At 42.5% G+C, this 25,394-nt stretch overlaps 1 protein-coding gene across 5 annotated transcripts in view; it reads right to left on the bottom strand.

Moving 5' to 3' along the window:
• The window catches only part of LOC143267221 (disks large homolog 5-like), a 62,610-nt gene that overhangs the window by 6,741 nt on the left and 30,475 nt on the right, over positions 1 to 25,394 (bottom strand). Inside the window, exons 1-2 of one of the 5 annotated variants that reach the window (XM_076544221.1) lie at positions 4,528 to 7,257; positions 1,079 to 1,241 (exon numbers count right to left, since the gene is read on the bottom strand). In XM_076544221.1, coding sequence (XP_076400336.1) covers positions 1,079 to 1,241; positions 4,528 to 4,546 — 182 coding nt within the window. In that variant the 5' untranslated portion in view covers positions 4,547 to 7,257. Of the gene's footprint in view, positions 1 to 1,078; positions 3,941 to 4,527; positions 7,258 to 25,394 lie in introns of those variants that run through there. The other 4 variants (XM_076544224.1, XM_076544223.1, XM_076544220.1 and 1 more) reach the window with 4 other exon arrangements.

Below are 25,394 nucleotides of genomic sequence, written 5' to 3'. Positions count from 1 at the left end.
CTATCATGTCCCCAGGCCAGAAGAAGAAGGAGTTATCCACGACTATATGAGCACCCTCAGTGGACTTGGAGCTATAGATGATCTCTCTAAGGAGACCCCAGGAGTCTCTGCCACATACTGGTGCCACCGGAAACCTATGGTGACATTTTCCTGTCTTTACAACAGGGACTCTCATGCCTAGCTGCCTATATGCTACACAGAGGACCAGAGCATACATTGAGCATTTCAAGGGAGGAGTCCCAACTTCAGGAAGGCATTATACACTTCACAAGGGATTCCAATGTTCCACCAAAGTAAGAAGAGTGGCCAAGACGTGAGCTTGTCAAAGTGAAGCTTCCTGGTGTCATCACTGGCATCCCCTGGAAAATGTGAAAATGGCAAATCCTCGGGCCCTGCCACAGACTCTAAACTCCCAGGAGTAACACACACACACACACACACACACACACACACACACACACACACCACATAAAAATAATAATTCTCATGAAATACAGAGAGTTTGCACTGTCTCAGAGTATAAGGAGGAGCCAAGAATAGTTTTAGGCCTTTACTTCCCACATACAAAAACATTCCACATATAGTCAGGATACCCAGGAAATGCAAAGAGTTAGAACAGCCTCAGAGTATAAGGAGGAGGACAAAAGAGAAGCAATGATAAGCACCAGGCCTTCCAGACACAAACTGAGATGGATGAATGGGACCAGGCCCCTCCAGGATTTTTAAGCACACAATCATCCGCTCATCAAGTACAAAGACTCATAACAAACTCACAGGACCTAGCATCTCCCACAAGCCAACACCTGCCAAGGCCTCTTGAAATGCATGTTGAGAGCTCACACACTACTGTCCCTATCCCAAAACTGTGATACAGGCCATAGGCTCTGCTTTTCATTTGAATGAATAAGAATAGCCTGTGTCCCAATCTCATACCTACCAAGGTTCCAAATTCTGTGCACTCAGGAAAATTTGTTAAGCACCAGGACACCCTGGAGCTTCAGCCTCCTGTTCCTCAGGAAAGCTTAGGTAGACACTGTGGGGTCAAGATGGTCAGCAGAGAACTGCACATAATGACTACCTGTTCTGCAAATCCTTGTCTATATAAGTGCCCAGGATTCCATGCAGTTCATTGTGCTCGTATGTTGTACTCTGTAGCTGAAGGGTTAGTTTCTCCAACTTTGTCATCTGCTTCTCCTGGTCTATGGAGGTGGAGCCTTGGGTTGGTGTCTTCCTGGTAGTCCCTGCAGGAAGACAAAGCAAAGTGATCTTGTATACTTGAATATACATAGGGCCAGGAGAATCCATGCTAGTTCCAAGAGGAAGTACGAGGAAGAGGAAATGTTAGGTACCCATTGAGCGCGCCAAAGAGTAGGCCACCTATCCTCAAATAGGTACCCATGAGCTAAGTATCTGTCCTCAACCATGATGGATAGGCATGTGCCTTTCTCTCTAATGCAGTTCCCTGGACCTGGAAGATATAAGATAGCCCAGCCATATAGATTTGGAGGACAGTGTCAGCTCATATATGATGTGGTGTAGGTAAGTCCTATTGTCCCTAGAGCTTAGCAGTACCAAGTCCTCATCCCATGTATCCAGGACAAAGTATGGGAATGACTGAAAGTTTTCTGCTTGGCCAGGGGAGTTTCCCTCCCTTCTTATTGGCATCAGATTCCCATGGAAACTGATGGAATCCACTAGGATGAAGTGCAGCAACACCCTACCCAGAGAAGGACACCTAATTAGTCACCACTTTGTTCCTGCTGGCCCTTCCTTTCCACTCAGAATGAGATTAAGTATGTCCCAGAAAAGTGCTGCAGGCTTGAAAATCCATGGCTCTTCCAAACTAACTACCAGAAATCGTTTAATCTGGGTCTGCTCTTAGGGAACCCAGGGAAGCAGGATAAGTCCATTGCTTCCCAGAAATACACAGATGCTAAGCCCCACTCCTGTAAGGCCCAGCTCAAGCTCTACCTCCTCCAGAAAGTTCCCAAGCCCTGCTCAGGACTCACAGTGCCCTCCCAGAACCATTTATTACTCCATGTTTTACACTGAGACTGAAGCCCAGCTTCCTTCTGCCTCTCTCTGGTCTTCCCATGTTCTCTATTCTCCCTCCCAAGCAGCCTTCTCAGTCTTGTTGACATGTCTATGGGCAGTGGAAGAATACCCCACAGTCACCTGGTGTTCCCACAACAATGGTGACATCAAGAGAATGCCAAGGACTCCCCAGAATTCAATAGGTAGTCATGAGAAGGAACTATTGGGTTCACCAGCAGTAGCCCTCACCTACCTACAAATTACATCATCTGCAATTCACTGGAAGCCATACTGCCCTTCACAGGAGACTTCAAAAAACCCAAGGGATGACCTTTATCACCTCCTCATTACAAACACAGGGATCTCTCTCTGTTTCATTAGAATATATTCACTAGTTTATGTACAGGAAGTTGAAGACTCTCTTCCAAACATATCCCAGGAAATGGGTCATCCAACTCATGAAAACTCTAGTCAATAACATAAGAAAAAAAGTTTTCTAGGTAATTAAGTAAGGATGGTAGGAAGGAAAATTCAGTCCCCTGAGGCCAACAAGCACATTGTGGAGGATCCACAAAGCTGTTAGTATGGTGGAAGATACTCAGTGTCTTGTCAGAACAAAGATAAGTCCTGTAGTTGATGAAAATTACTCTTGAACTTCAGCAAAATTCATTCCTTCCATCATAAGATACCAATAGTGTGGTAAACTAATGGCATTTCATTCTGGAGATACTAAGAACCAGAATTCCCTGTGGGAACACTCAACACAAGAGCAAAGGATGTGCCATTCCTACATTTAAGTTTAAAGAAAGATGAACGGCTAGTGAGAGGCCCCACAGATATGCAAAGGCATTTTCAGAAAATGAGTGATGTGAGGCAAACTATGTCTTTTCAGATGTTATTTCACATGGACAAATCATGCTAGACAATGTGAGTTATCTCAGTAATACCCAATTCTAGAAGTCAAAGCACAGCACCTTCCCTATACACTTCCTCTTATCAGTTAATCCTTACACACTGAAGAATGAACAGAAAGTGACTGACAGAAGAAACTTTTCCGAGACAGGTTCTGAAAACTCAGACTTGAGTCTCCTTCTCTGTGGGTATCAGTTTCCCATCTCTCTATCGGGAGGTGGCTGGATCAGAAATCAGCTGGTTTCCTCTGTCTCCCTGCACAAGAGAACCCAGTGGACAACCTCTTAAGTCTTACAGCGGTACAGGATGCTCTTTCGCTGCAGAGCCCTCAGCCATGTACTTTCAGAAGCCAGGAGGGAATTGCTACTGTTATAATCACTTTGGTAGTATAGGGATGCCCAAGTCCCTTGCTCTGTGATTCAGAGTTCATGTTAATGGAAAAGCCATGCAGGGGCAAAACATAGTCAACAGATTCACAAAGTCATCCTCACTAACAGTCCAGGACACCCAGGGCTGGCAGGAAAAGGACAGTCTCAGTCCAGGTCCACTGAATCTAACAGCTCTTAGGTTGAACTGGAGACCTGTGTGCCATCAACAGCTGGAAATTCAGAAACCTTAGAGGTCATTGGAAGACAGAACCACTTGGGGGCTCCTGCCATACTAGTGACTGTGATGTCAAGTATGAGAACCTCAGGGTTTTCCAGGGTACTCTCCTTTCCCTATTATCACTGGCACATAACTAAAGGACTCTCGTGGCTGTGAAACACAGTCATGGTACAGAAATCTCATTAATTCCTCTGTGCCCCCTTCCAAGAAGTTCCAAGTTGTTCAGTCCTCGCTCTGGAAAGCTGAGTCCCAACACATCCAGAAAGCTCCCCAGCCCCTTCCCAAAACTCACTGCCTCTTCCCCAGGACCATTTTCTCCATGTTTTCCAAGGAGACCCAGGGCCAGCTTCCTTCTGCCTCACTCTGGTCTCTACATGCTGTCCATTCCCTCTACCAAACAGACCTCTGAGTCTGGAAAGCATGTCTAGGGGCCAAGCTTGTGGCCAATGAACAAATGATCTCAAGGCAGTCAGTGTTGCTACAACACTAGTGACATCACTGGGATTCCAAGAGCTGTCCAGGATACAACAGAATGTCCAGCAAAGGGTCTGCTGATGTCATGGGGCACAGCCTTTGCCTCCTTGCTAATTAGTTCTCCATGAACTGACCAGAAGCTGTTGTTTCCTTTCCCAGAGTCTCTCATGTGACTCAGCACCTCCTCCTTGAAAACCTAGAGATTTCTCTCTCTGCTTCATAAGAATTTTTCCAGTAATTCACCCATGTGGAACTGAAGTCTCACTTTACAAACTCTGCCTAAAATTGGCACTTACCCTCCTCATATCCATACCCAATAATATCAAAAATAAATCATGCCAAGGAATTTGGTCATGATCATTGAGGAGGAGGGTTGTATTCTCTGAAGTGATTAAGCACCTGAGGAAGGCTATGGTTAAGGGAAGGTGACTATTGGGAATTTGTAAGTGAGCTGACACTGTAATGAGACCCTAGCTGCTCTAGAATGTCCTTTCTACATACCTGGTTTCTTAGCCAGCATTCTCCAGAAGTAATACAATGATTCTTTATGGAAATGGTATTTGTTAGAATGGCTTGCAGGCAGTGCTCTATCTTATCCAACAATATCTGGCTGTGAATGGAAAGGCCAAGAATCCAGGAGATGACCACTCCACAACACTGGATGTCTCAGCTGGTCTGCAGTATATGCTGTAATCTTAAAGAAGTAGGCTTTAATGCCAGTCAAGGAATGGATGTGCTAACAAGGCCAGTCAAGGAATGGTTGTGCTAACAAGGCAAGAGCAAGCAGAGAAAGAGTAAGAGCCTCATTCTTCCAAGTCCTTCCAACAAAATGAATTGCCCAAATTACTTCTGGATTAAAGATCTGAATTAAAGGTGTGTGTAGCAGGAATCTTCAAAGTTCTTATTCTTAAAATCAAACCTGGAGCCAGGTATTGGGGTGAACACTAGAAGATCAGAGAAGCAGAACAAGCCACAGCTACCTCACCTTGCCAGTTCCTCAGCTGATCCTGTTTCCTTCAGACTGGAAGCCTCTGTGTCCTCATCCAAATGGATTTCAGCTGAACTGCTGCTCAAAAGCCTAAAACTTAACAAGCCAAATGCTTCTATTTCCTTGTTTTCACGTCTTATATACCTTTCTGCTTTCTGCCATCACCCCCTGGGAATAAAGGCTCATTTTCTGGGATTAAAGGCATGAGTCACCATGCTTGGCTGTATCCTTGAGCACACAGAGATCCAGACGGATTTCTGTTTCTGGAATGCTAGAATTAAAGGTGTGTGCTACCACTGCCTATCCTCTATGTTTAATATTATGGCTGTTCCATTCTCTGACCCTCGACAAGTTTATTAGCATGCACAATATTTTGGGGTACACAATGCTAGCACATTTCCCTTTTTTGTCTAAAATTAAAAAAAGCTTATAACTAATACAAGAAAAATTATATCCAAAAAGGATATACGATATACACTGTCAAGATTACATTAACAATGTCTAGTCCATTAACATTTGACAAAAAAATTCCATTAATATATTAACAATGTCCAGTCCAGTAACATTTGATAAACTCAGACAAAAAATTCATTACTTATCCTATTTAAAACAAGGAAATTTTTTAAAATTAGATTCCATAATCTCACTTTTTAACTTATCATATCTATATTCTCTCTCTTTTTCTTTTCATAATAGATTCAGTAATCTACCTTTTGTCATTTTTATATCTTCCCCTTTTTTGTTTTAGTGCAGATTTAATGATCTACCCATTTATTCTATTATTTATTTATCATTTTTCTCAGAGTATATTCGATAATCTACCTCATATATCTATTCTCTTTTTTTATTTCTTTCTGTTTTCAAACAAAAACTCTGAATCTAATCTCCTTCTCCAGCTTTTTTCTTAACCATTAACAATTAACAACTTGTAACCAACCATTGTAAACAATAACAATATCCAAAACTCATTAAATGACCAAAAACCTCCCATCCCACCTCTTGAGAATGTGGGCATCGTTTTCTTAAAATTACTTCCTGCTTTCTGGGGATGAAGACATCTTTAGGGGATCCTGAAAAGATAATTTTTGGGTTAATTGTCAAGTCCTTTATCATTTGTCCAGTTGCTGCACATTGAGAAAGTGCAGGGCTTGTTTCAAGTCCTTGTTCAAGTAGTCTGTCAGGCTGGATCATCTCAGCTCGCCATCTCAAAATTGTCCTGAGTAGTCTGTAGTCCAAAGTCAATATTTTGGTGGTGTTAATCAGCTTAATGGCTTTACAATTTACAGTCCATGTGGAATCATCTTTGTGGGGTCCCGTCATCCTTTTGAAGATTTCAAATTTGCTCCTCCAGAACACATCTTGCTCACTCCATGCATTCTCAGAAAGGAAAAAAACCCTGTTTAAATTGGAAGACCCAGGTCATGGTTCCCTGCAGACATTTTATTGTGTGCCTCCTCTGTGGTTTGGAGCAATCACAGTCTCATAAATGTCTGTCTCTCGGGACCATGAACTTTCTTCCCTAGAAGAGAAAAATCTTCACAGCAATTTCTCCCCAACATTTGTCTTGCCAAACTTTTCCAAATTGACCTTTGTTGATGCTTTCTTGTAACACGATGTTTCAGGCAATTATCTCCGAACAAGCAGTAGTAAACCCTTTGTCCCAGGTAGTAGCATCACCAACACAAAGAGATGTAGCAACTTGGGGCAGAAGCAGCTGCCTCCATGGTCCCACTGCCACTGTTTGTGTCTGGGCCCTGGCCTTAGCTTCTCCTTAGCAAACCTCCTAGGCCGGCCCCAAACTCGGGATCCTCCTGCCTCTGCCTCCTTCTGTAAATCCAACCAGTGTGCCACCACAACTGGCAATGTGTAGCTTGTGCCTGACCTGGGGCTCACATGGCCACAGGTAAGTAGCTTTTTTGTGAATTTCTACCCATGAATGTTGGGTGCCAGATGTAGCAGGAATCTTCAAAGTTCTTCTTAATAAAATCAAACCTGGAGCTACGTATTGGGGTGAATGCTGGGAGACAGAGAAGCAGACCAAGCCACAGCCTCCAGTATGACCTCATCCCTCAAAGATCCAAATATAATTAGATATTCATACTTCAAAATAAGCACACATCTCCCACAGGTGTGCCCTCTATTCTTTGTTGTTTCTTAATCCAGAAACAGTCACGTTGACAACCAAAAATAGCCATCACAGTCTTATTCCCCTCTTCACTAATATTCATGAGAATAAGGCTCACTTCGAGTGTAAAAGGAAGGAGTGACAATAATTGTAGGGAGCCGCTATTCAAAGATGGCGCTGGCTTCCTGGTAGCCTAGCTGTAAACAACTCCATATTTGGCTATGATGCACGAGTATGGTAATTGGCCTTATGTCCTCAGCCTATCCCGTGGCTCCCCGTGTTCGCCTTCTGGCGGGACCCAATCACAGTACGGCACGTTTGCCTGATTCCCTATATAAGCAGCTGCATTTTAGTCCTGGGGCCCCTCACCTCCCGCTCTCCCTTAATCAAGAGGTGCTCCAATAAAGTGTGTTCTGAGAAGGATCCTCGCATGGTGGTCGTTCTTCCTCGCTGGCCGAGGAGCGTGCCGCAAATAATCATGATGACTTTTAGTGGCCTTTTTTCGGTCATGGATTGCTATAATAGAATGAAATACCAGTCTTTGCTTTTGTGGGTAGGAGGGGATTAGCTAGAAACCCAAAGCAATCTGGTCTCTCTCTATAATTGTAGATTTGAAATTCAAATAATTATGTTATGGGTGGTAGTAACTGTGGTGGAAAAGGGTCCAAGAGATAGAAAATGGGTTCTCTTTAAAGAAAGGAGAAGAAAGGAAACAGACTGTACCTGTCAAAAAGAATGTGGTGTCAGGAAGAGCCACATGAATTTGGAATTGAGCTCCTCCAGAACACATCTTGCTCATTCCATGCATTCTCAGAAAGGAAAAACGCCTGTTTAAATTGGAAGACCAAGGAAAGCCTTTTATGGGGTCTTCATTGTAAACAGCAGCTAGAAGCCTCCTTTTGCTTTAACAGCAAAAAATGGTTTATTAAGATTTGAAGTTTCCCAAACAGATCAAGCTAATCAACTGTCTCACTTATCCAGAGGGCCTGATCCAGCTGGGGGCTCCTCAGCTATTGGTTCATAGTTCATGTGTTTCCATTCGTTTGCCTATTTGTCCCCGTGCTTTTTCCAATCTTGGTCTCAACAATTTTCGCCTATACAAACCCTCCTCTTTCCACCAATTGAACTCCTGGAGCTCCACTTGTGGCCTGGCCGTGGATCTCTGCATTCGGTTCCCTCAGTCATTGGATGAGGTTTCCAGGACAACAATTAGGGTGTTTGGCCATCCTATCACCAGAGTAGGACAGTTCTGGCTTTCTCTCGACCATTGCCAATAGTCTATTGTGGAGGTATCTTTGTGGATTTTACCAGGACCTAGCCTCAGTGCATGAGCTGGCTGTTTGGAACCTGGGGCTTATACAGGGACACTTGGCTCACTCAGCCTGGGAGGAGGGGACTAGACCTGCCTGGACTGAATCTACCAGGTTGAACTCAATCCCCAGGGGAGTCTTTGCCCTGAAGGAGATGGGAATGGAGGGTGGGCTGGGGAGAAGGTGTGAGTGGGGAGAACAAGGGAATCTGTGCCTGATATGTAAAATTAAATTAAATTATAAAATAAAATTTAAAAAAAGATTTGAAGTTTCGGGGTTGGGGATTTAGCTCAGTGGTAGATTTAGCTCAGTGGTAGAGCACTTGGCTAGCAAGTGCAAGGCCCTCAGTTTGGTCTTCAGCTCTGAAAAAGAAAGACAAAAAAGGCTTGAAGTCTCTCTGATGGTCAAAGAGGCAGGATTGGAGACAGCAGCAATAGGAAACAAATCATAGTCCAGAGTTAAATAATTGTACAGAGCTCACCACTGACATTAGCTTGATGAGTGTGGGCACTGCAGTGTGTGTCACCAAGAATAATGACAATAGACAATGTGCCTGGTGCTGCTTTAGAAGCTTTCAACATCCATGGTTCTTGAAATGGGATACAGCCTTCCCCAAATCATCAAGCAGAATGGACTCCTCCATTTCTCGAGAACCTAAGCTCTGACAAGCAGTTGATGATTCAGGCTTGTATTTAGGACCTAGCTTCTGTAGTAAAGGGTAGGGTTTCTGATAAGAACTCCTCCACCAAAACACTGGAAGGATGGCCAAAGGTGCTATCAGTCAACAGCCCATCCCCATGTCCATCTGAAGCCTCCAGAAGAGGCTTCAATAGTCAAATTTACCAACTTTTGTTTTCTGGCTTGGGTTTATTGTCACTCATTATTTTACTGATTATTTCATTCTGACATAAATCCTTTAAAATTATTCTTCCTACAGATGAAATTTCACTATTGATATATAATCCTACTCATGGAGGGACATTTTTCTTTGCAGTAAGCTGAGGTTTATATTTTCTCCTCTGGCTTACTGTGATGGCTAATCTTGGCTGTCTACTTGACACATAGTTGAGGATTTGACTCCATCACACTGGCTTGCAGGCATGCTTCTTTGGCATTTTCTTGTTGTTAACCAATAGGGGATGGTTCAGCCCTCTGTATGTACTGCCATTCCTAGGCAGGTGACCCTGGGCCTCAGAAGAAAGTTAGCCAAGCAGAGCAGTAAACAGCATTCTCTGTGGTTTCAAGCCCCTCCCTTGGGATCTTGCCTTGGCTTCCCTTGATGAGGATCTGCAAACTGTGAGGTGAATAAATTCTTCACTTTCCCAGATTGGCTCTTTGGACTTTTATCACAACAATAGAAAGCTGACTAGAACACTTGCTGCATTCTCAGGGCATGCTGTCATAGCCATCCTTCTCCTTCCAGACTGTAGCCCCTTTTTTCAACAATTACAAACTTCTGGATGCTGCAATCTGTTGCAGTATTTACTCTAACAATCACACCCACTACTGACACATCTCAAAGTATTTTTTATTTTTATCTCATATGTCATGCTTCTCTCTAATATGACATGTTTCCCTACTTTACTCTTTACAATTATCTCTGGATGTCCCTGCCTGTTCCACTTTAAAAATTATCCTTTGCTCAATAATAGAACATTTACGGCCACCTTATTAAGTTCCACAGAAATGGGTGATATACTGTATTCACATTTTCTAATTCAATATCTATTGCATTAGTATTATTAATTTAGCAAAACTGATCGTATTTATTACCTACTTATCCCCAAAACCTTTAAAACCTCCATTCATTTAAGTCTTTAGGTTCTTTCAGATCATCAGCGATGAAGGTCTTGCATATATTTAGGATTGCTCTTGGGTACCTCATAGCACTTTTTATTAATAGCATGCTTTTAAAGTGTGCTTATATAAAATGTCTTGTTTTCATAGTGTCCCATAAGTTTGGGTATGTTGTATCTTCATTTTTGTTGACCTCTAGGAAGTCTTAAATTTCTTTATTTCTTCCTAAACCATTGGTGATTCCATTGAGCATTATTTATTTTCCAATAATTGTTGGTTTTCTGTACTTTTTGTTGTTGTTTCAATCTAACTTTAAACCATAGTGGTCTGATAGAACACAGGAGGCTATTCCAATTGTTTTGTATCTGTTCAGATTTGCTTTGTGGCCAAGTATGTGGTCAATTTTAGAGAAGGTTCCATGGGGTGCTGAGAAGAATGTATATTCTTTTTTGTTAGGATGGAATGTTCTGTAGATATCTATTAAATCCATTTGAGTCATGACTTCAGTTAAGTCCTTTATTTCTCTGTTAAGTTTTGATTTGGGAGATCTGTCCAGTGGTGAAATTGGGTTGTGGAGGTCTCCCACTATTAATATGTGGGGTTTTATATGTGGTTTAAGCTTTAGTAATGTTTCTTTTACGTATGTGGGTGCCCTTGTAATTGGGGAGTAAATGTTCAGAATTAAAACTTGATCTTGGTAGATCTTTCCTGTGATGAGGATGTAAAGCCCTTCTTGATCTCTTTTGATTGATATTAATTTGAAGTCTATTTTGCTGGATATCAGGATGGCTACACTTGCTTGTTTCTTAAGACTTTTTGACTGGAAAGTCTTTTCCCAGCCTTTTATTCTTAGGTAGTGTCTATCTTTGAATTTGAGATGTGTTTCTTGTATGCAACAGAAAGATGGGTCCTGCTTTTTTATCCATTCTGTAAGCCTATGTCTTTTTATAGGTGAATTAAGTCCGTTGATATTAAGGGATATTAACGACCAGTGATTGTTCATCCCTGTTATTTTTTGGTGGTAGTGTGTGTGTACTTCTATTGTTTGGGGTTTACTGCTGTGGCTTTATCTACTGCCTGTGTTTTTGAGTGTGTATCTGACTTCCTTAGGTTGGAATTTTCCCTGTAGTGCTTGCTGGAAGGCTGGATTTGTGGATAAGTATTGTTTAAATCTGGCTTTGTCTTGGGATGTCCAGTTCACTCCGTCCATGATGATTGAATGTTTTGCTGAGTATATTAGTCTGGGCTGACATCCATGGTCTCTTAGTGTCTGTATTACATCTGTCCAGGTCCTTTTGGCTTTCAAAGTCTCCATTGAGAAATCAGGTTTTATTCTGATGGTTTTGCCTTTATAAGTCACTTGGCCTTTTTCCTTAGCTGCTCTTAATATTCTTTATTCTGTATGTTTAGATGTTTAATTATTATGTGGTGAGGGGACTTTTGGGGTCTAGTCTGTTTGGTGTTATATAGGCTTCTTGTATCTTCATAGGCATTTCCTTCTTTAAGTTGGGAAAGGTTTCTTCTATGATCTTGTTGAATATATTTTCTGTGCCTTTGAGGTGGTATTCTTCTCCTTCTTCTTTCTCTATTATTCTTAGGTTTGGTGTTTTCATGGTGTCCCAAATTTCTTGGACATTTTGGTTCATGGCTTTGTTGGCTTTAGTGTTTTCTTTGACCCATGAATCTATTTCTTCTACCATATCTTCAATGCCATAGATACTCTCTTCCATCTCTTGCATTCTCTTGGTTATACTTGCATCTGATGTACCTGATCGTTTACTCAGATTTTCTATTTCGAGCATTCCCTCTGTTTGTGTCTTCTTCATTTTTTCTATTTCCCGTTTCAGGCCTTGGACTATTTCCTTCATCTGTTTCATTGCTTTTTCATGATTTTCTTCCAGGGCTTTATTGTTTTCTTCTACTTTATTTGTCCTTTCCTCTAGTTTTTTATAGCATTCTTCCCATTTTTTTTGTCTTTTCCTCTATATAAGCCTCTACCTTCTTCATGATGTTATTCATAAGGCTGTTTTCTTCTGCTTCTTCCAATTTTTTGATGTTCAGGTTTGGGTGTTGGAGGCGGGCTAGGTTCTGGTGATGCTGTATTGCTCTTCATTTTGGTGTATGTACTTCAGCCTTGATGTCTGCCCATCTCCTTGTGGTTCGTTCTTGGTCTTATCAGCGCACATGGTCCAGATAAAGCTGACAGATTCAGGAAGTCTCTCTTTCTTATCCAGATGGGAATTCTCTTGTCCAGATGGGAAGTCCAGGGCAGGATGGGAGCTCTTGTACAGATGGGAAGTCTGGGGCAGGATGGGAGGTAGGGGCCAGTCTCTAAGTCTCAGGAAGTGGCTGGAGTCTCGGGCAGATGGGCAAAGGGGCAGGGGGTGGATTGCAGTGTAGGCTGGGGGTCTTGGAGACGGGGAGCCTTCCTGGTAGGGCTAGAAGGGAACGTGCCCATGGCCAGAACCCAGAGCCAAGTTGGTAAGGTCTTTCCAGAACTTGGAAACAACCTAGTTGCCCTTCAACTGAATGGATAAATAAAATGTGTTACACATACACAATGGAATACTACTCGGCAGAGAAAAACAATGACATCATGAGGTTGGAAGGCAAATGGATGGATCTAGAAAAAATCATCCTGAATGAGGTGACCCAGACTCAGAAAGACAAACATGGTATGTACTCAGTCATAAGAGGATACTAGATGTGGAACAAGGATGACTGGATTGCTACTCACATCACCAGGGAGGCTACCTGGAAAACAGGACCCAAGTCAAGACATTGAGATCGCCCAATGATGGAGAAATGGATGAGATGTACATGAACAACCTGGACATGAGTGGGGGTAATGAAGGGTGAGTTTGGAGGGAAAGAGAGCATGGGGGAGCGGGAAATCCCAGCTAGATCAAGAACAGAGAGGGAGAACAAGGAATAGGAGACCATGGTAAATGAAGACCACATGAGAATAGGAAGAAGCAAAGTGATAGAGAGGCCAACAGGAATCCACAAAGATACCTACCCCCACAATAGACTGCTGGCAATGGTCGAGAGACAGCCCGAACTGACCTACTCTGGTGATGGGATGGCCAAACACCCTAATTGTCGTGCTAGAAACCCCATCCAGTGACTGAAGGATCTGGATGCATAGAGCCATGGCTAGGCCCCAGGTTGAGCTCTGGGAGTCTAATTAGCGAGAAAGAGGAGGTTTTATATGAGCAAGAATTGTTGAAACCAAGGTTGGATAAAGCACAGGGACAAATAGCCAAAGGAATGGAAACACATGAACTATGCACCAGTGGCTGAGGGACCCCCAACTGGATCAGGCCCTCTGAATGGGTGAGACAGTTGACTGGCTTGATCTGTTTGGGAGGCATCCAGGCAGTGGAACTGGGTCATGTGCTCGTTGCATGAGTTGGCTGTTTGACACCTGGGGCTTCTGCAGTGTCCCTTGGCTCAGCCTGGGAGGATGGGCCTGGACCTACCTGGACTGAGTCTACCAGGTTGATCTCAGTCCTTGGGGGAGGCTTTGACCTGCAGGAGGTGGGAATGGGGGAAAGCTGGGGGGAAGGAGAGAGGGGCAGGAGGGGAGAGAACAAGGGAATCCGTGGCTGATATGTATAACTGAATTGTATTGTAAAATAAAATAAAATAAAAAGTCTTGTTATACATTTTGAAGCCTGTTGTGAGTGGAACTGTTTCCCTGATTTCTTTGTCAGTATGGTTGTGATTAGTATACAGGAAGGCCACTGAATTTTGTGTATTAATTTTTCTATCTCTCACTTTTATGAATCTATCTATCAGGCATAACAGATTTCTGATAAATTTTTAGTTTTAATTTTTTAGAATCATATCATCTGCAAATAAGGACATTTTGACTTCTCCTTTTCCCATTGGATCACCTTTATCTCCTTCAGTTGTCTTATTGTTCTTGCTAAGAGTTAAAGTTCTATACTGAATAGGAGTAGAGGGCGGGAACATCATTTTCTTCTTCCTGCTTTTCTGGAATTGCTATGAGTTTTTTTTCTATTTAGCATCATGTTGCTGTGGGCTTGTGGTACAATGACTTTATTGTGTTGAATTATATCCTCTATATCCCCAGATTCTCCAGGATTTTATCGTTGATAAAAGTTGGATTTTTTTAAATGTTTTTTTCTTTTAGTACTCAGTAGAGAAAAACAATGACATCATGAGGTTTGCAGGTAAATGGATGGGTCTAGAAAAAGTCATCCTGAGTGAGGTAACCCAGACTCAGAAAGACAAATATGGTATGTACTCACTCATAGGAAGATGCTAGATGTGGAACAAGGATGACTGGACTGCTAATCACATCACCAGTGAGACTACCTGGAAAACGGGACCCCAAGAAAGACACAGAGAAATGGATGAGATCTACATGAACAGCCTGGACATGAGTGGAAGCAATGAAGGGCGAGGGTCGAGGGAAAGAGAGCGGGAGATCCTAGCTGGATCAAGAAAAGAGAGGGAGAACAAGGAATAGGAGACCATGGTAAATGAAGACCACATGAGAAAAGGAAGAAACAAAGAGCTAAAGAGGCCCACAGAAATCCACAAAGATACCCCCACAAAAGACTGCTGGCAATGGTCGAGAGACAGCCGGGACTGACCTACTCTGGTGATGGGATGGCCAAACACCCTAATAGCTATGCCATAAACTCCATCCAAGGACTGAGGAATCTGGATGCAGACATCCATGGCTAGGCCCCGGGTGGAGCATTGGGAGTCTAATTAGTGAAAAAGAGGAGGGTTTATGTGAGCGAGAATTGTTGAAACCAAGGATGGATAAAGCACAGGGACAAATAACCAAATGAATGGAAACACATGAACTGTGGACCAAATCCTGAGGGGCCCCCAACTGGATCAGGTCCTCTGAATGGATGGGACAGTTGATTGGCTTGATCTGTTTAGGAGGCATCTAGGTAGTGGTACCAGGTCCTGGGCTCATTGCATGGGTTAGCTGTTTGAAACCTGGGACTTATGCAGGGATGCTTGGCTCAATCTGGGAGGAGGGGACTGGACCTGCCTGGACTGAGTCTATCAGGTTGATCCCAGTCCTCAGGGGAGGCCTTGATCTGGAGGAGGTGGGAATGGGAGGTGTGCTGGGTGGAAGGGGAGGGGGGCTGGAGGGGAGAGAACGAGGGAATCTGTGGCTATTATGTAGAACCAAATAGTATTGTAAAATAAATAATAATAATAATAATAAATTTGTTATTTTATAATTTAATTTTACATATCAGCCACGGATTCCCCTGTCCTCCCCCACTCCTTGCCCCTGCCTTCCCCCCAGTCCACCCCCAACTCACATCTCCTCCAGGGCAATGAATCCCCTGGGGATTCAGCTCAACCTGGTAGATTGAGTCCAGGCAGGTCCATTCCCCTCTTCCCAGGCTAAGAGAAGTGTCCCTGCATAAGCCCCAGTTTCCAAGCAGCCAGCTCATGCACTAAGGACAGGTTCAGGTCCCACTGCCTAGATGCCTCCCAAACAGTTCAAGCTAATCAACTGTCTCACTTATCCAGAGGGCCTGATCCAGATGGGGACTCCTCAGCTATTGGTTCATAGTTCATGTGTTTCCATTCGTTTGGCTGTTTGTCCCTGTGCTTTTTCCAATCTTGGTCTCAACAATTCTTGCTCATACAATCCCTCCTCTTTCTCATGAAATGGACTCCTGGAGCTCCACCTAGGGCCTGGCCATGGATCTCTGCATCTGCTTCCATCAGTCATTGATTGAGATTTCTAGCATGACAGTTAGGGTATTTGGCCATCCTGTCACCAGACTAAGTCAGTTTGGGCTTTCTCTTGACCAATGCCAGTAGTCTATTGTGGAGGTATCTTTGTGGATTTCTGGGGACCTCTCTATCACTTTGCTTCTTCCTGTTCCCATGTGTTCTTCAAATATCACGGTTTTTTATTCCTTGTTCTCCCTCCCTGTTCTTGATCTAGCTGGGATCTCCTGCTCCCCCAAGCTCTCTTTCCCTTGACCCTTGCCCTTCATTACCCCCACTCACGTCCTGGTTCTCATGTAGATCTCATCCATTTCTCTGTCCTTTTTTAAAATTTATCTACACAGATGTTCATGTTGTTTTTGTCCTTTATTAATTTTATGTGGTGGGATAAATAGGTTGATTTGTGTATGTTGAATTATCCTTGTAGGTTTGAGGTGAAGGAACTTGACCATGTGGATAATTTTTTTGATGTGATTCTGAAATTGATTTGCAAATATTTTATTGAGAATTTGTGTGTATATGTTCATCAGGGTAATAGGCTTATAATTCTATCTATCTATCCATTTACTACCCATCTATCCATCTATCTATCTATCTATCTATCTATCTATCTATCTATCTATCTATCTATCTACCTACCTATCTGTTTCCTCCTCTCAATACCAGGATTTCCCTGGCTTAAAAATGAATTTGGATGAGCTCCTTCTTTTTCCATTTTATGGAATAATTTCTGGAGTGTTAGTTTTTCTTTAAATGTCTCTTCAAATTTGACACTGAATTTGTCCTTCTCTGGGCTTCTTTTAGTTGGGAGATGTTTAATTACAGCTTCTAGACCACTAATTTTTATAGGGTTAAAATGTTCATGTAATCTTGATATAATTTGGGTGGATTACAGACATCTAAAAATTTATCAGTTCTTTGAAAAGATTTTTTTTCCAGTTTGGTGAAGAATAATTTTTTAAATAATTAAATTCCTTTCATGTCTCCTTTTGCCTCCTTTGTTTTATTATTTTCATCCTCCTCTTCCTTTTGCTTAATTTGGCTAAAGGTGTGCCCATCTTGTTAATGTCTTCAAAGAACTGAATCTTTGTTTCACTGTATCTTTATGTTTTTGTTTTTATTTCATTGATTTCAGTCATATTTAATGGGACATCTGTATCACACCCTTTCCACAAGGCTCAAAGACCATCATGGAAGATGAGGCAGAAAGAACATAGGAGCCAGAGGTCAGGGAGGTTTAGAGCAAACAGTGTCTTCTGACCATGACAGGACCACTGCACTCATGACTCAGAGCTGCTGTAGTCATTGTCCAATGCCTGTCAACATTCAAGCATAGAGTGAGAAAGGTCCTTGAGCCCCTACTCCTAACTGATGAACTTTGGACAAATAATGGCTTCCAGCAAATTGGGTCAGTTTTCTTTAAGAGTCTGGGTCTGGCCAGGCAGTGGTGGCACACGCCTTTAATCCCAGCACTAGGGTGGCAGAAGCAGGTGGATCTCTGTTAGTTCATGGACACCCTGGGCTACAGAGTGAGTTCCAGTAAAGGCACAAAGCTACACAGAAAAACCCTGTCTCAAAACAAACAAACAAACAAACTATGCTGATATTTTATTTGTACTGAATTGTGATTTTATTTGTATGTTAATAAAGTTCCCTGGGGGTCAGAGGTAATAGTAAGCCATAGCAGAGCTGGGTATTCATGGTGCATGCCTTTATCCCAGCACTTGGTAGGCAGAGCTAGGTAGATCTCTGTGTGGCCAAGGATACAGCCAGCATTGGAGACACATGCCTTTAATCTCACTACAAGCCATAGAAGACCTGGAGGTCTGTACAGACAGGCAGTGACGAGGCAGTCATGTGGTTGGGTTTACAAACAATGAAAAGGCAGAACAGAAAGTCTATATAATGACAAACACACAGGAAGTAGGTCTCCCTTGGCTGAAGAGGACCCCTAAAACAGGAAGGGTAAGGATCTTAGCTCTGATCTCTTGTGCTTTTATCTTTACATTGGCTCTGTGTTTCTTATTTAATAAGATGGTTGGTTACATCTACAACAAGCACACAAAAACTAACAAAAAAGAGTCTGCCCCTAGGTTTGATAAACAGTAACATAATGAAGATGTAAATTGGACATCATAGATATAGAGGCAGACTTGGGATGACAACAAAATGGGTGGAATTGGGTGGTGAATGTTTTCAAAATGCATCCTATGCATCTCTCAAAGATTAAGTAAAATTATAATGAAGAATATTCATTAAATTATTACAGTAAAATGTATTATTATATAGGGAGATTTTATTGTATAACTTTAGTGAATTTTGATAACCACAATGTGTCTGTCAACTTGGGGTTCACTCACAGAGCATTATCTGTTCTGCCACTAATAGTGTTTTGTTTTAAATGGCAGCCTATAACATGGGAAAAGGTTTTTTTTAACAACTACATATCCAATAGAAGGCTAATATAAAAATTATATATAAAACAAAAAAACCGTGTATATCAAGAAAATAAATAACACAGTTAAAAACTAGGTATAGATCTAAACAGAAGTTTCACTAGTAGAAATTATAGTTTCTTGGAAACACTTTAAAATGTGCAGTATCCTTAGTCTTTAGGGCCATGTAAATCAAAACTATTTTGAGATTTCATGTTACATGAATCAGAATAGATAAGATTAATAAAACAAATGAGAGGTAATGTTGGCAAGAATGGGGAGTAATGGAAACACTCATCCATTGCTGGTGGAAATGCAAACTTGTATGGCCACTATGAAAAGAGTTGTGGCTGTTCCTTGGGAAGCTGGGAATTGGTCAAGACCCAGCTATACCTCTCTTGCCATACACCCAAATGATGCTTCTCCTAAAACAAAGACACTCACTTGCTCGACCATGTTCATTGTTGCTCTAGTTATAATAGCCAGAAATTGGAGATATACTAGGTATTCATGAACAGATGAATGCTCAAAGAAAATGAGGTACAGTTACAGAAATGGGCTATTACTCGGCAGTTAAAAAAGAAAAAGGGGCCAGGTGGTGGTGGCACACACCTTTAATCCCAGACTTGGAGGCAGAAGCAGGCGGATATCTGTGAGTTCAAGGTCAGCCTGGTCTACAAAGTGAGCTCCAGGTAAAAGTTCCAAAGCTACACAGAGAAACCCTGTCTTGAAGAAAAAAAAAAGACAAAGGTTTGGCCTAGAGAGGTGGTTCAGAGGTTAAGAGCACTGACTGCTCTTCCAGAGGTCCAGAGTTCAATTCCCAGCAACCACATGGTGGCTCACAACCATCTATAATGAGATCTGGTGCTCTCTTCTGGTATGCAGACATACATACAAACAGAACGATGTATACATAATAAATAAATACACAAATCTTTTTTTAAAAAAAAAAGAAAAAGGAAATCATGAAATTTACAGGTAAATGGATGGAGCTAAAAAAATCATCCTGATTGAGATACCTCAGAACTAGAAAGACAAATATGGTATGTTTAAATTTATATACAGATATTAGCTATTGAGTCAAAGATAAGTAAGCTACAATTTGTATAACCACAGGTTAGGTATAGAGTAAGGGACTAGGGGGGAGGTACAGATCTCCATATAGAGGGAATAGAATAGATTGTTGTGGATGGATGAGGGATCGATGAGGAACAGATGGTCAAATGAGGAGGGAGAGAGAAGGGGCAAATAAATATAGGTAGGGAGAGGTAAAAGTAAGGGCAATTTGAGGGATCTTATGGAAACCTAATAGAGTAGAAACACTCTAAAACATATACATATATGAAGGGGATCTAGTTGAAATACCTCTCCCCCAAAAAAAGAAAGCTGGGTGGTGGTGGTGCATGCCTTTAATGCCAGCACTCAGGTGGCAGTGGCAGGTGGATCTCTGAGATCAAGGCCAGCCTAAGCCACAGAGTGAGTTCCATGAGAGACTCCAAAGCTATTTTTTGGAAATAGGAGATATCCTATTTCCAAAAAAAGGAAGGAGGGAAGGAATGGAGGGAGGAAGGAAGGAAGGAAGGAAGGAAGGAAGGAAGGAAGGAAGGAAGGAAGGATGAAAGAAAGAAAGAAAGAAAGAAAGAAAGAAAGAAAGAAAGAAAGAAAGAAAGAAAGAAAGAAAGAAAGAAAGAAAGAAAGAAAGAAAGAAAGAAAGAAAGAAAGAAAGAAAGACTCCCCCCCAAAAAAAAACCACAAATAAACAAAATCAAAACAAACAGAAACCAGAGTGTAGGATACAGAGCCCCAAATGGATATCTCTTGTTACCAAATGAAGCTTGCAGTACTGGCAATGGGTTACATCTAGTCAAGTTGTAGGTGAAAGGTGTCCAAGGGTGATCCCAAACAACCCAAGGTATTGCAAGGCTATTGGTTGCTCTCCATAAACTGACAGCAAGGTGCTGTTCCTGAAGATGATAATGACACAACTCTTTGACCATGGAGAAGTCAAGCTGGTGTCTCCCTAGAGCCCTCACCACTTATGGACTAGATTTCATGGTGCTGGAAGGTACTCAGCTCACTAAAACAGGAGAAAGGTAAACACCAACCCAGCTGCAATACCAAGATATGCTGAGGCAGTAGTGGAATAAAGTGTGTGGGAGAAACCAACCAATATCTGACTTGATTAAAGGCCATTCCATGAGATGGAACCCATACCCAGCACTGTGTGGGTGGACAAGACCTGAGACTAGACAGGCCAGGGACCACAGTGAAAACCAAATACTACTGTTGTGCTTAAGGAGCCTAGCAATAAAATGACTCCTAACAATATTCTGCAGTACTCAGAGATAATGCCTTTCTCAGCCCTCATCAGAGCAGCTTCCTCCTGCAGCAGATGGGAACAAATACAGAGACCCTCAGTAGATTATAGGCAGAGAATAAGAGATCTTGGAACAATCAACCCTAAACAGAACATATCCACTCCAATTCCTCCCCTCAGGACTTAGGGAACCCTGTGTAAGAGGAAGTAAATATAGTGCCACAGAATACCGCAGATGGCAAGACCATGGTCCATCTACTGAGGGGAAGCACAGATATGGAGTGGGGCCAGACTAACCCCGAGAAAACCTGCACTGCATGTGTTGCATGCAGCGGAGCTGGAGAGGGAGAAATGCCCCATCTATTTGGAGCACAGAATATCACCTGAGTATCAGATGCTGGGCATTGGGCTGTAGGAATTTGATATTTAAAACTGGGTTTTGGTAATGTTCCCATCTGAATATTTCTGTGCTCCATTCTTCTATCATGGAATAAGAAAATACCTAATTTTTTTTTTTGTTTATTTGACCAGACCCAATTAAGATACTTTTTTTCCTAAGGGACCTTGGACTTTAGAAATGTTTTAAGTTTTAAAGTGTGTGGAGTTTTAAAAGTGTACACTGCATTTTATATTATGATATTAACACAAAAATTTGGATAACAAGAAATAAATGATTATGGCATTCAGGTGATGTGTGTGTGTGTGTGTGTGTGTGTGTGTGTGTGTGTCATGCTGACAAGGAATGTCGAGTCCTAGTTAACTTCATCTGCCCACTTGAAACAGCCCAGCAACAATGGCGATGAGAATCTCAATCTAGAGCCTACATGGATCAGACTGCCCTTTGGCATGTCTGTGTGGGACGTCTTGATTTCCACTGACTTAGGGTAGCCTAGTCCATTGTGGGCTGTGTAAGGAAGCTAGCTGAGCAAGCCACCAAACAGCATTCCTCCATGGTTCCTGCTTCAGTCCATGCTTTTGTTCCTGCCCTGACTTCTCTCAATGATGGACTGTAAACTGAAATAAACTCATTTCCTAAAAACAAACAAACAAAAAACAAAACAGTGTTTTGTTTTCATGTGCCTTTCTCATTCATATATATTTCATTTATTCGTCAACTGAATGCGTCATTGAGTGCATTATTACAGTAGCAGGACCTCTGTTATTTGCTAAGACCCTTTTTTTTTAAATGGTGTATTTACCACAACTGGGAAACACACTACCTGATTTTCACTCAGAGCCCATAGCTTACTAAGAATCCAATCTGGGTGAAGTTTGTGGATCTGATAAATCTTTTCTTTTAATATTTTAAAATTTTTCTTTATTAAGAAATTTTCTACTCATACTACATACCACCCACAGATCCCATCTCCTCCCTCCTCCCATGCCCCCAAACCTCCCACCAAATCCACCCCACAGCCCCACAGCCCCCAAATCAAGGTCTCCGAAGGGAGTCAGCAGAGCCAGGCACACTGAGCCTAGGCAGGTCCAAGCCCCTCCCCACTGCACTAATGCTGCACAAGGCATTACACCACAGGCACCGGGCTCCCAAAAGCCTGCCCATGCACCAGGGACAGATTCCGAACCCCTGCCTTGGTGACCCCAAACAGTTCGAGCCAAACAACCATCTTCCATATCCAGAGGGCCTACTCCAGTCCTATGGGAGCTCAACAGCCACTAGTCTACAGTTTAGGGGCTTACACTAGTGTGGCTGGTCATCTCTGCATGTCCTCCTATCATGTCCTCGAAGTCCCATGCCAGCAAAAAAAATCCCTCCCCTCTCTCATCAACTGGATTCCTGGAGCTCAGCCTGGCACTTGGCCATGGATCTCTGCATCTGCCTCCATCAGTCACTGGACACAGGCTCTATGATGGCGGTTAGGGTATTCACTGGACCGGTCACCAGAGTAGCCCAGTCCAGGCACCCTCTAGATCGCTGCCAGCTCTCCCAGGTGGGGTCATCCTTGTGGATTCCTGAGAGCCTCCCCAGCACCTTGCCTCTTCCTATTCCCAGGATGTCCTCATCTATCATGCCATACTAGTGATTGTGATGTCAAGTATGAGAACCTCAGGGTTTCCAGGGTACTTTCCTTTCCCTATTATCACTGGCACATAACTAAAGGACTCCAGTGGCTGGGAAACACAGTCATGGTACAGAAATCTCATTAATTCCTCTGTGCCTCCTTCCAAGAAGTTCCAAGCTTTGTAGCCCTCTCTCTTGAAAGCTGAATCCCACCACATCCAGAAAGCTCCCAAGCCCCTTCCCAAAACTCACTGCCTCTTCCCCAGGACCATTTTCTCCATGTCTTCCAGGGAGACCTAGGACCAGCTTCCTTCTGCCTCACTCTGTTCTCTCCATGCTGTCCATTCCCTTTGCCAAACAGACCTCTGAGTCTGGAAAGCATGTCTAGAGGCCAAGCTTGTGGTCACTGAACAATTGACCTCAAGGCAGTCAGTGTTGCTACAACACTACTGACATCACTGGGGATTCCAAGAGCTGTCCAGGATACAATAGAATGCACAGTAAAGGGTCTGCTGATGTCGTGGGGCACAGCCTTTGCCTCCTTGCTAATTAGTTCTCCATGAACTGACCAGAAGCTGTGGTTTAATCTCCAGGAGTCTCTCTTGTGACACAGGGGAAGTCATTCAGTACCTCTTGGATCCAAACATAGTGATTTCTCTCTGCTTCATAAGAATGTTTTCAGGAATTCACCCATATGGAATTGAAGCCTCACTTTATAAACACTGCCTAAAATTGGCACTTACACTCTTCACATCCAAACCCAATAACATGAAAAATAAAGCATGACAAAGAATTTGGTCATGATTATTGAGGAGGAGGGTAGAGTTCTCTTAAGTGAGCAAGCACCTGGGGAAGGCTATGATTAAGGGAAGTTTACTATTGGGAATTTGTAAGTGAGCTGGGACTGTTATGAGACCCTAACTGCTCTAGAATATCCTCTCTACAAGCCTGGTGTCTTAGCCAGCATTCTCCAGAAGTAATACAATTATTCTCTATGGAAAGGGTATTTGTTAGAATGGTTTACAGGCTGTGCTCTATCTAATCCAACAATATCTGGCTATGAATGGAAAGTCCAAGAATCCAGTAGATGTGCACTCCACAAGTCTGGATGTCTCAGCTGGTCTGCAGTATGTGCAGAATCTTAAAGAAGTAGGCTTTAATGCCAGTTAAGGAATGGTTGTGCTAACAAGGCCAGAGCAAGCAGAGAAAGAGTAAGAGCTTCATTCTTCCAAGGCCTTCCAACAAAAGGAGTTGTCCAGATTTCATCTGGATTAAATATCTGAATTAAAGCTGTAACTTCCTCCTTCAAAGATCCAAACTAGAATTAGGTCTTCATACTTCAAATAAAGCAGAGATTGCCCACAGGTGTGCCCTCTGGTTTTTGTTTTTTGTTAATCCAGATACATTTGCGTTGACAACCAAGAATAGCCATCACAGTCTTATCCCCCACTTCACTAATACTCATAAGAAAAAGGCTCACTTAGAGTGTGAAAGGAAGGAGTAACAATAATCAAAATCACATGTGAGTCATCTGTAGAACTCATAGTCATGATGACTTTTAGTGGCCTTTTTTTGGACATGGATGGCTATTATAGGATGAGATACCAGTCTTTGCTTTCATGGGTAGGAGGGGATTAGATAGAAACACAAATAAAAAACAATCTGGATACAGACCCAGTGGCAGCTGACAGGGACATACAGGCCGAGCAGTGGAGACAAGCAGACGCAGGTAGGCCTTTGGCAGCAGGCCGAAGAGGTAGACAGGCCCAGGGACGGAGACAAGCAGATGCAGCTTGGAACAGGGACGCCCCGAACCCCAACACCAGGGGAAGAAGCTATCTCTGTGGGTCGGAACCAGAACAAATCTGAACACTCCGTCTGAGGACAACCCAGGGCCCAACTGCTGATCCTGTGAAACCCAACAACTTGGAGGTGTTGGTGAGACTACCCTGCTCAGCTGAAACCCATCTGGGAGAGGATTCAGATGCCTACAGTTTGAAGTCTGAAGAAACAAGATCAGCTGAGGAGTTGACAAATGAACAAAACGTGACCTGGGAACACAGAAGAAGGCGCTACCCAGCCACCAAACCAGATCACCAGAATCATAAGTATATAATTCACCGACTGAAATCAGCTGTCCCTGAAGAAACAGCCCAATAGCACCAATTTAACCAAGAACCCCTACTAAACAAAGACTAAAAATTAGAACAAGAGAGGCACTCTCAGACACAGACACCACCTGCACCGCACAGAGGAAGAGATGAGTAGACGCCAGTGCAAAAATACAGGCAACAACATAAAGACCTATATGGCAACATCAGAACCTAGTGATTCTACACCTGCAAGACCTAAATATACCATGACAGAAGAAACAGAAGAAATCAACCCTAAAAATGACTTTAAGAAGATGATAGAGGCCCTTAAAGAAGAAATAAAACATTCCCTCAAAGAGGAAATAAAAACTTTCCTTAAAGAGGAAATGAAAAACTCCCTTAAAGAGGAAATAAAAACTTCCCTTAAAGAGGAAAGAAAAACTCCATTAAAGAGGAAATAAAAAACTCCCTTAAAGAAATGGAAGAAAAAACAAACAAAAAATGGGAAGAAATCAAATCAAGCCAAGAAAAAGCAATTAAA

The sequence above is a fragment of the Peromyscus maniculatus genome, chromosome 9 (genome assembly GCF_049852395.1).
Source record: "Peromyscus maniculatus bairdii isolate BWxNUB_F1_BW_parent chromosome 9, HU_Pman_BW_mat_3.1, whole genome shotgun sequence".
Lineage (NCBI taxonomy): Eukaryota > Metazoa > Chordata > Mammalia > Rodentia > Cricetidae > Peromyscus > Peromyscus maniculatus.
Note: the sequence above shows the minus strand (reverse complement) of the source record. Positions and strands in the feature narration are given on the sequence as shown.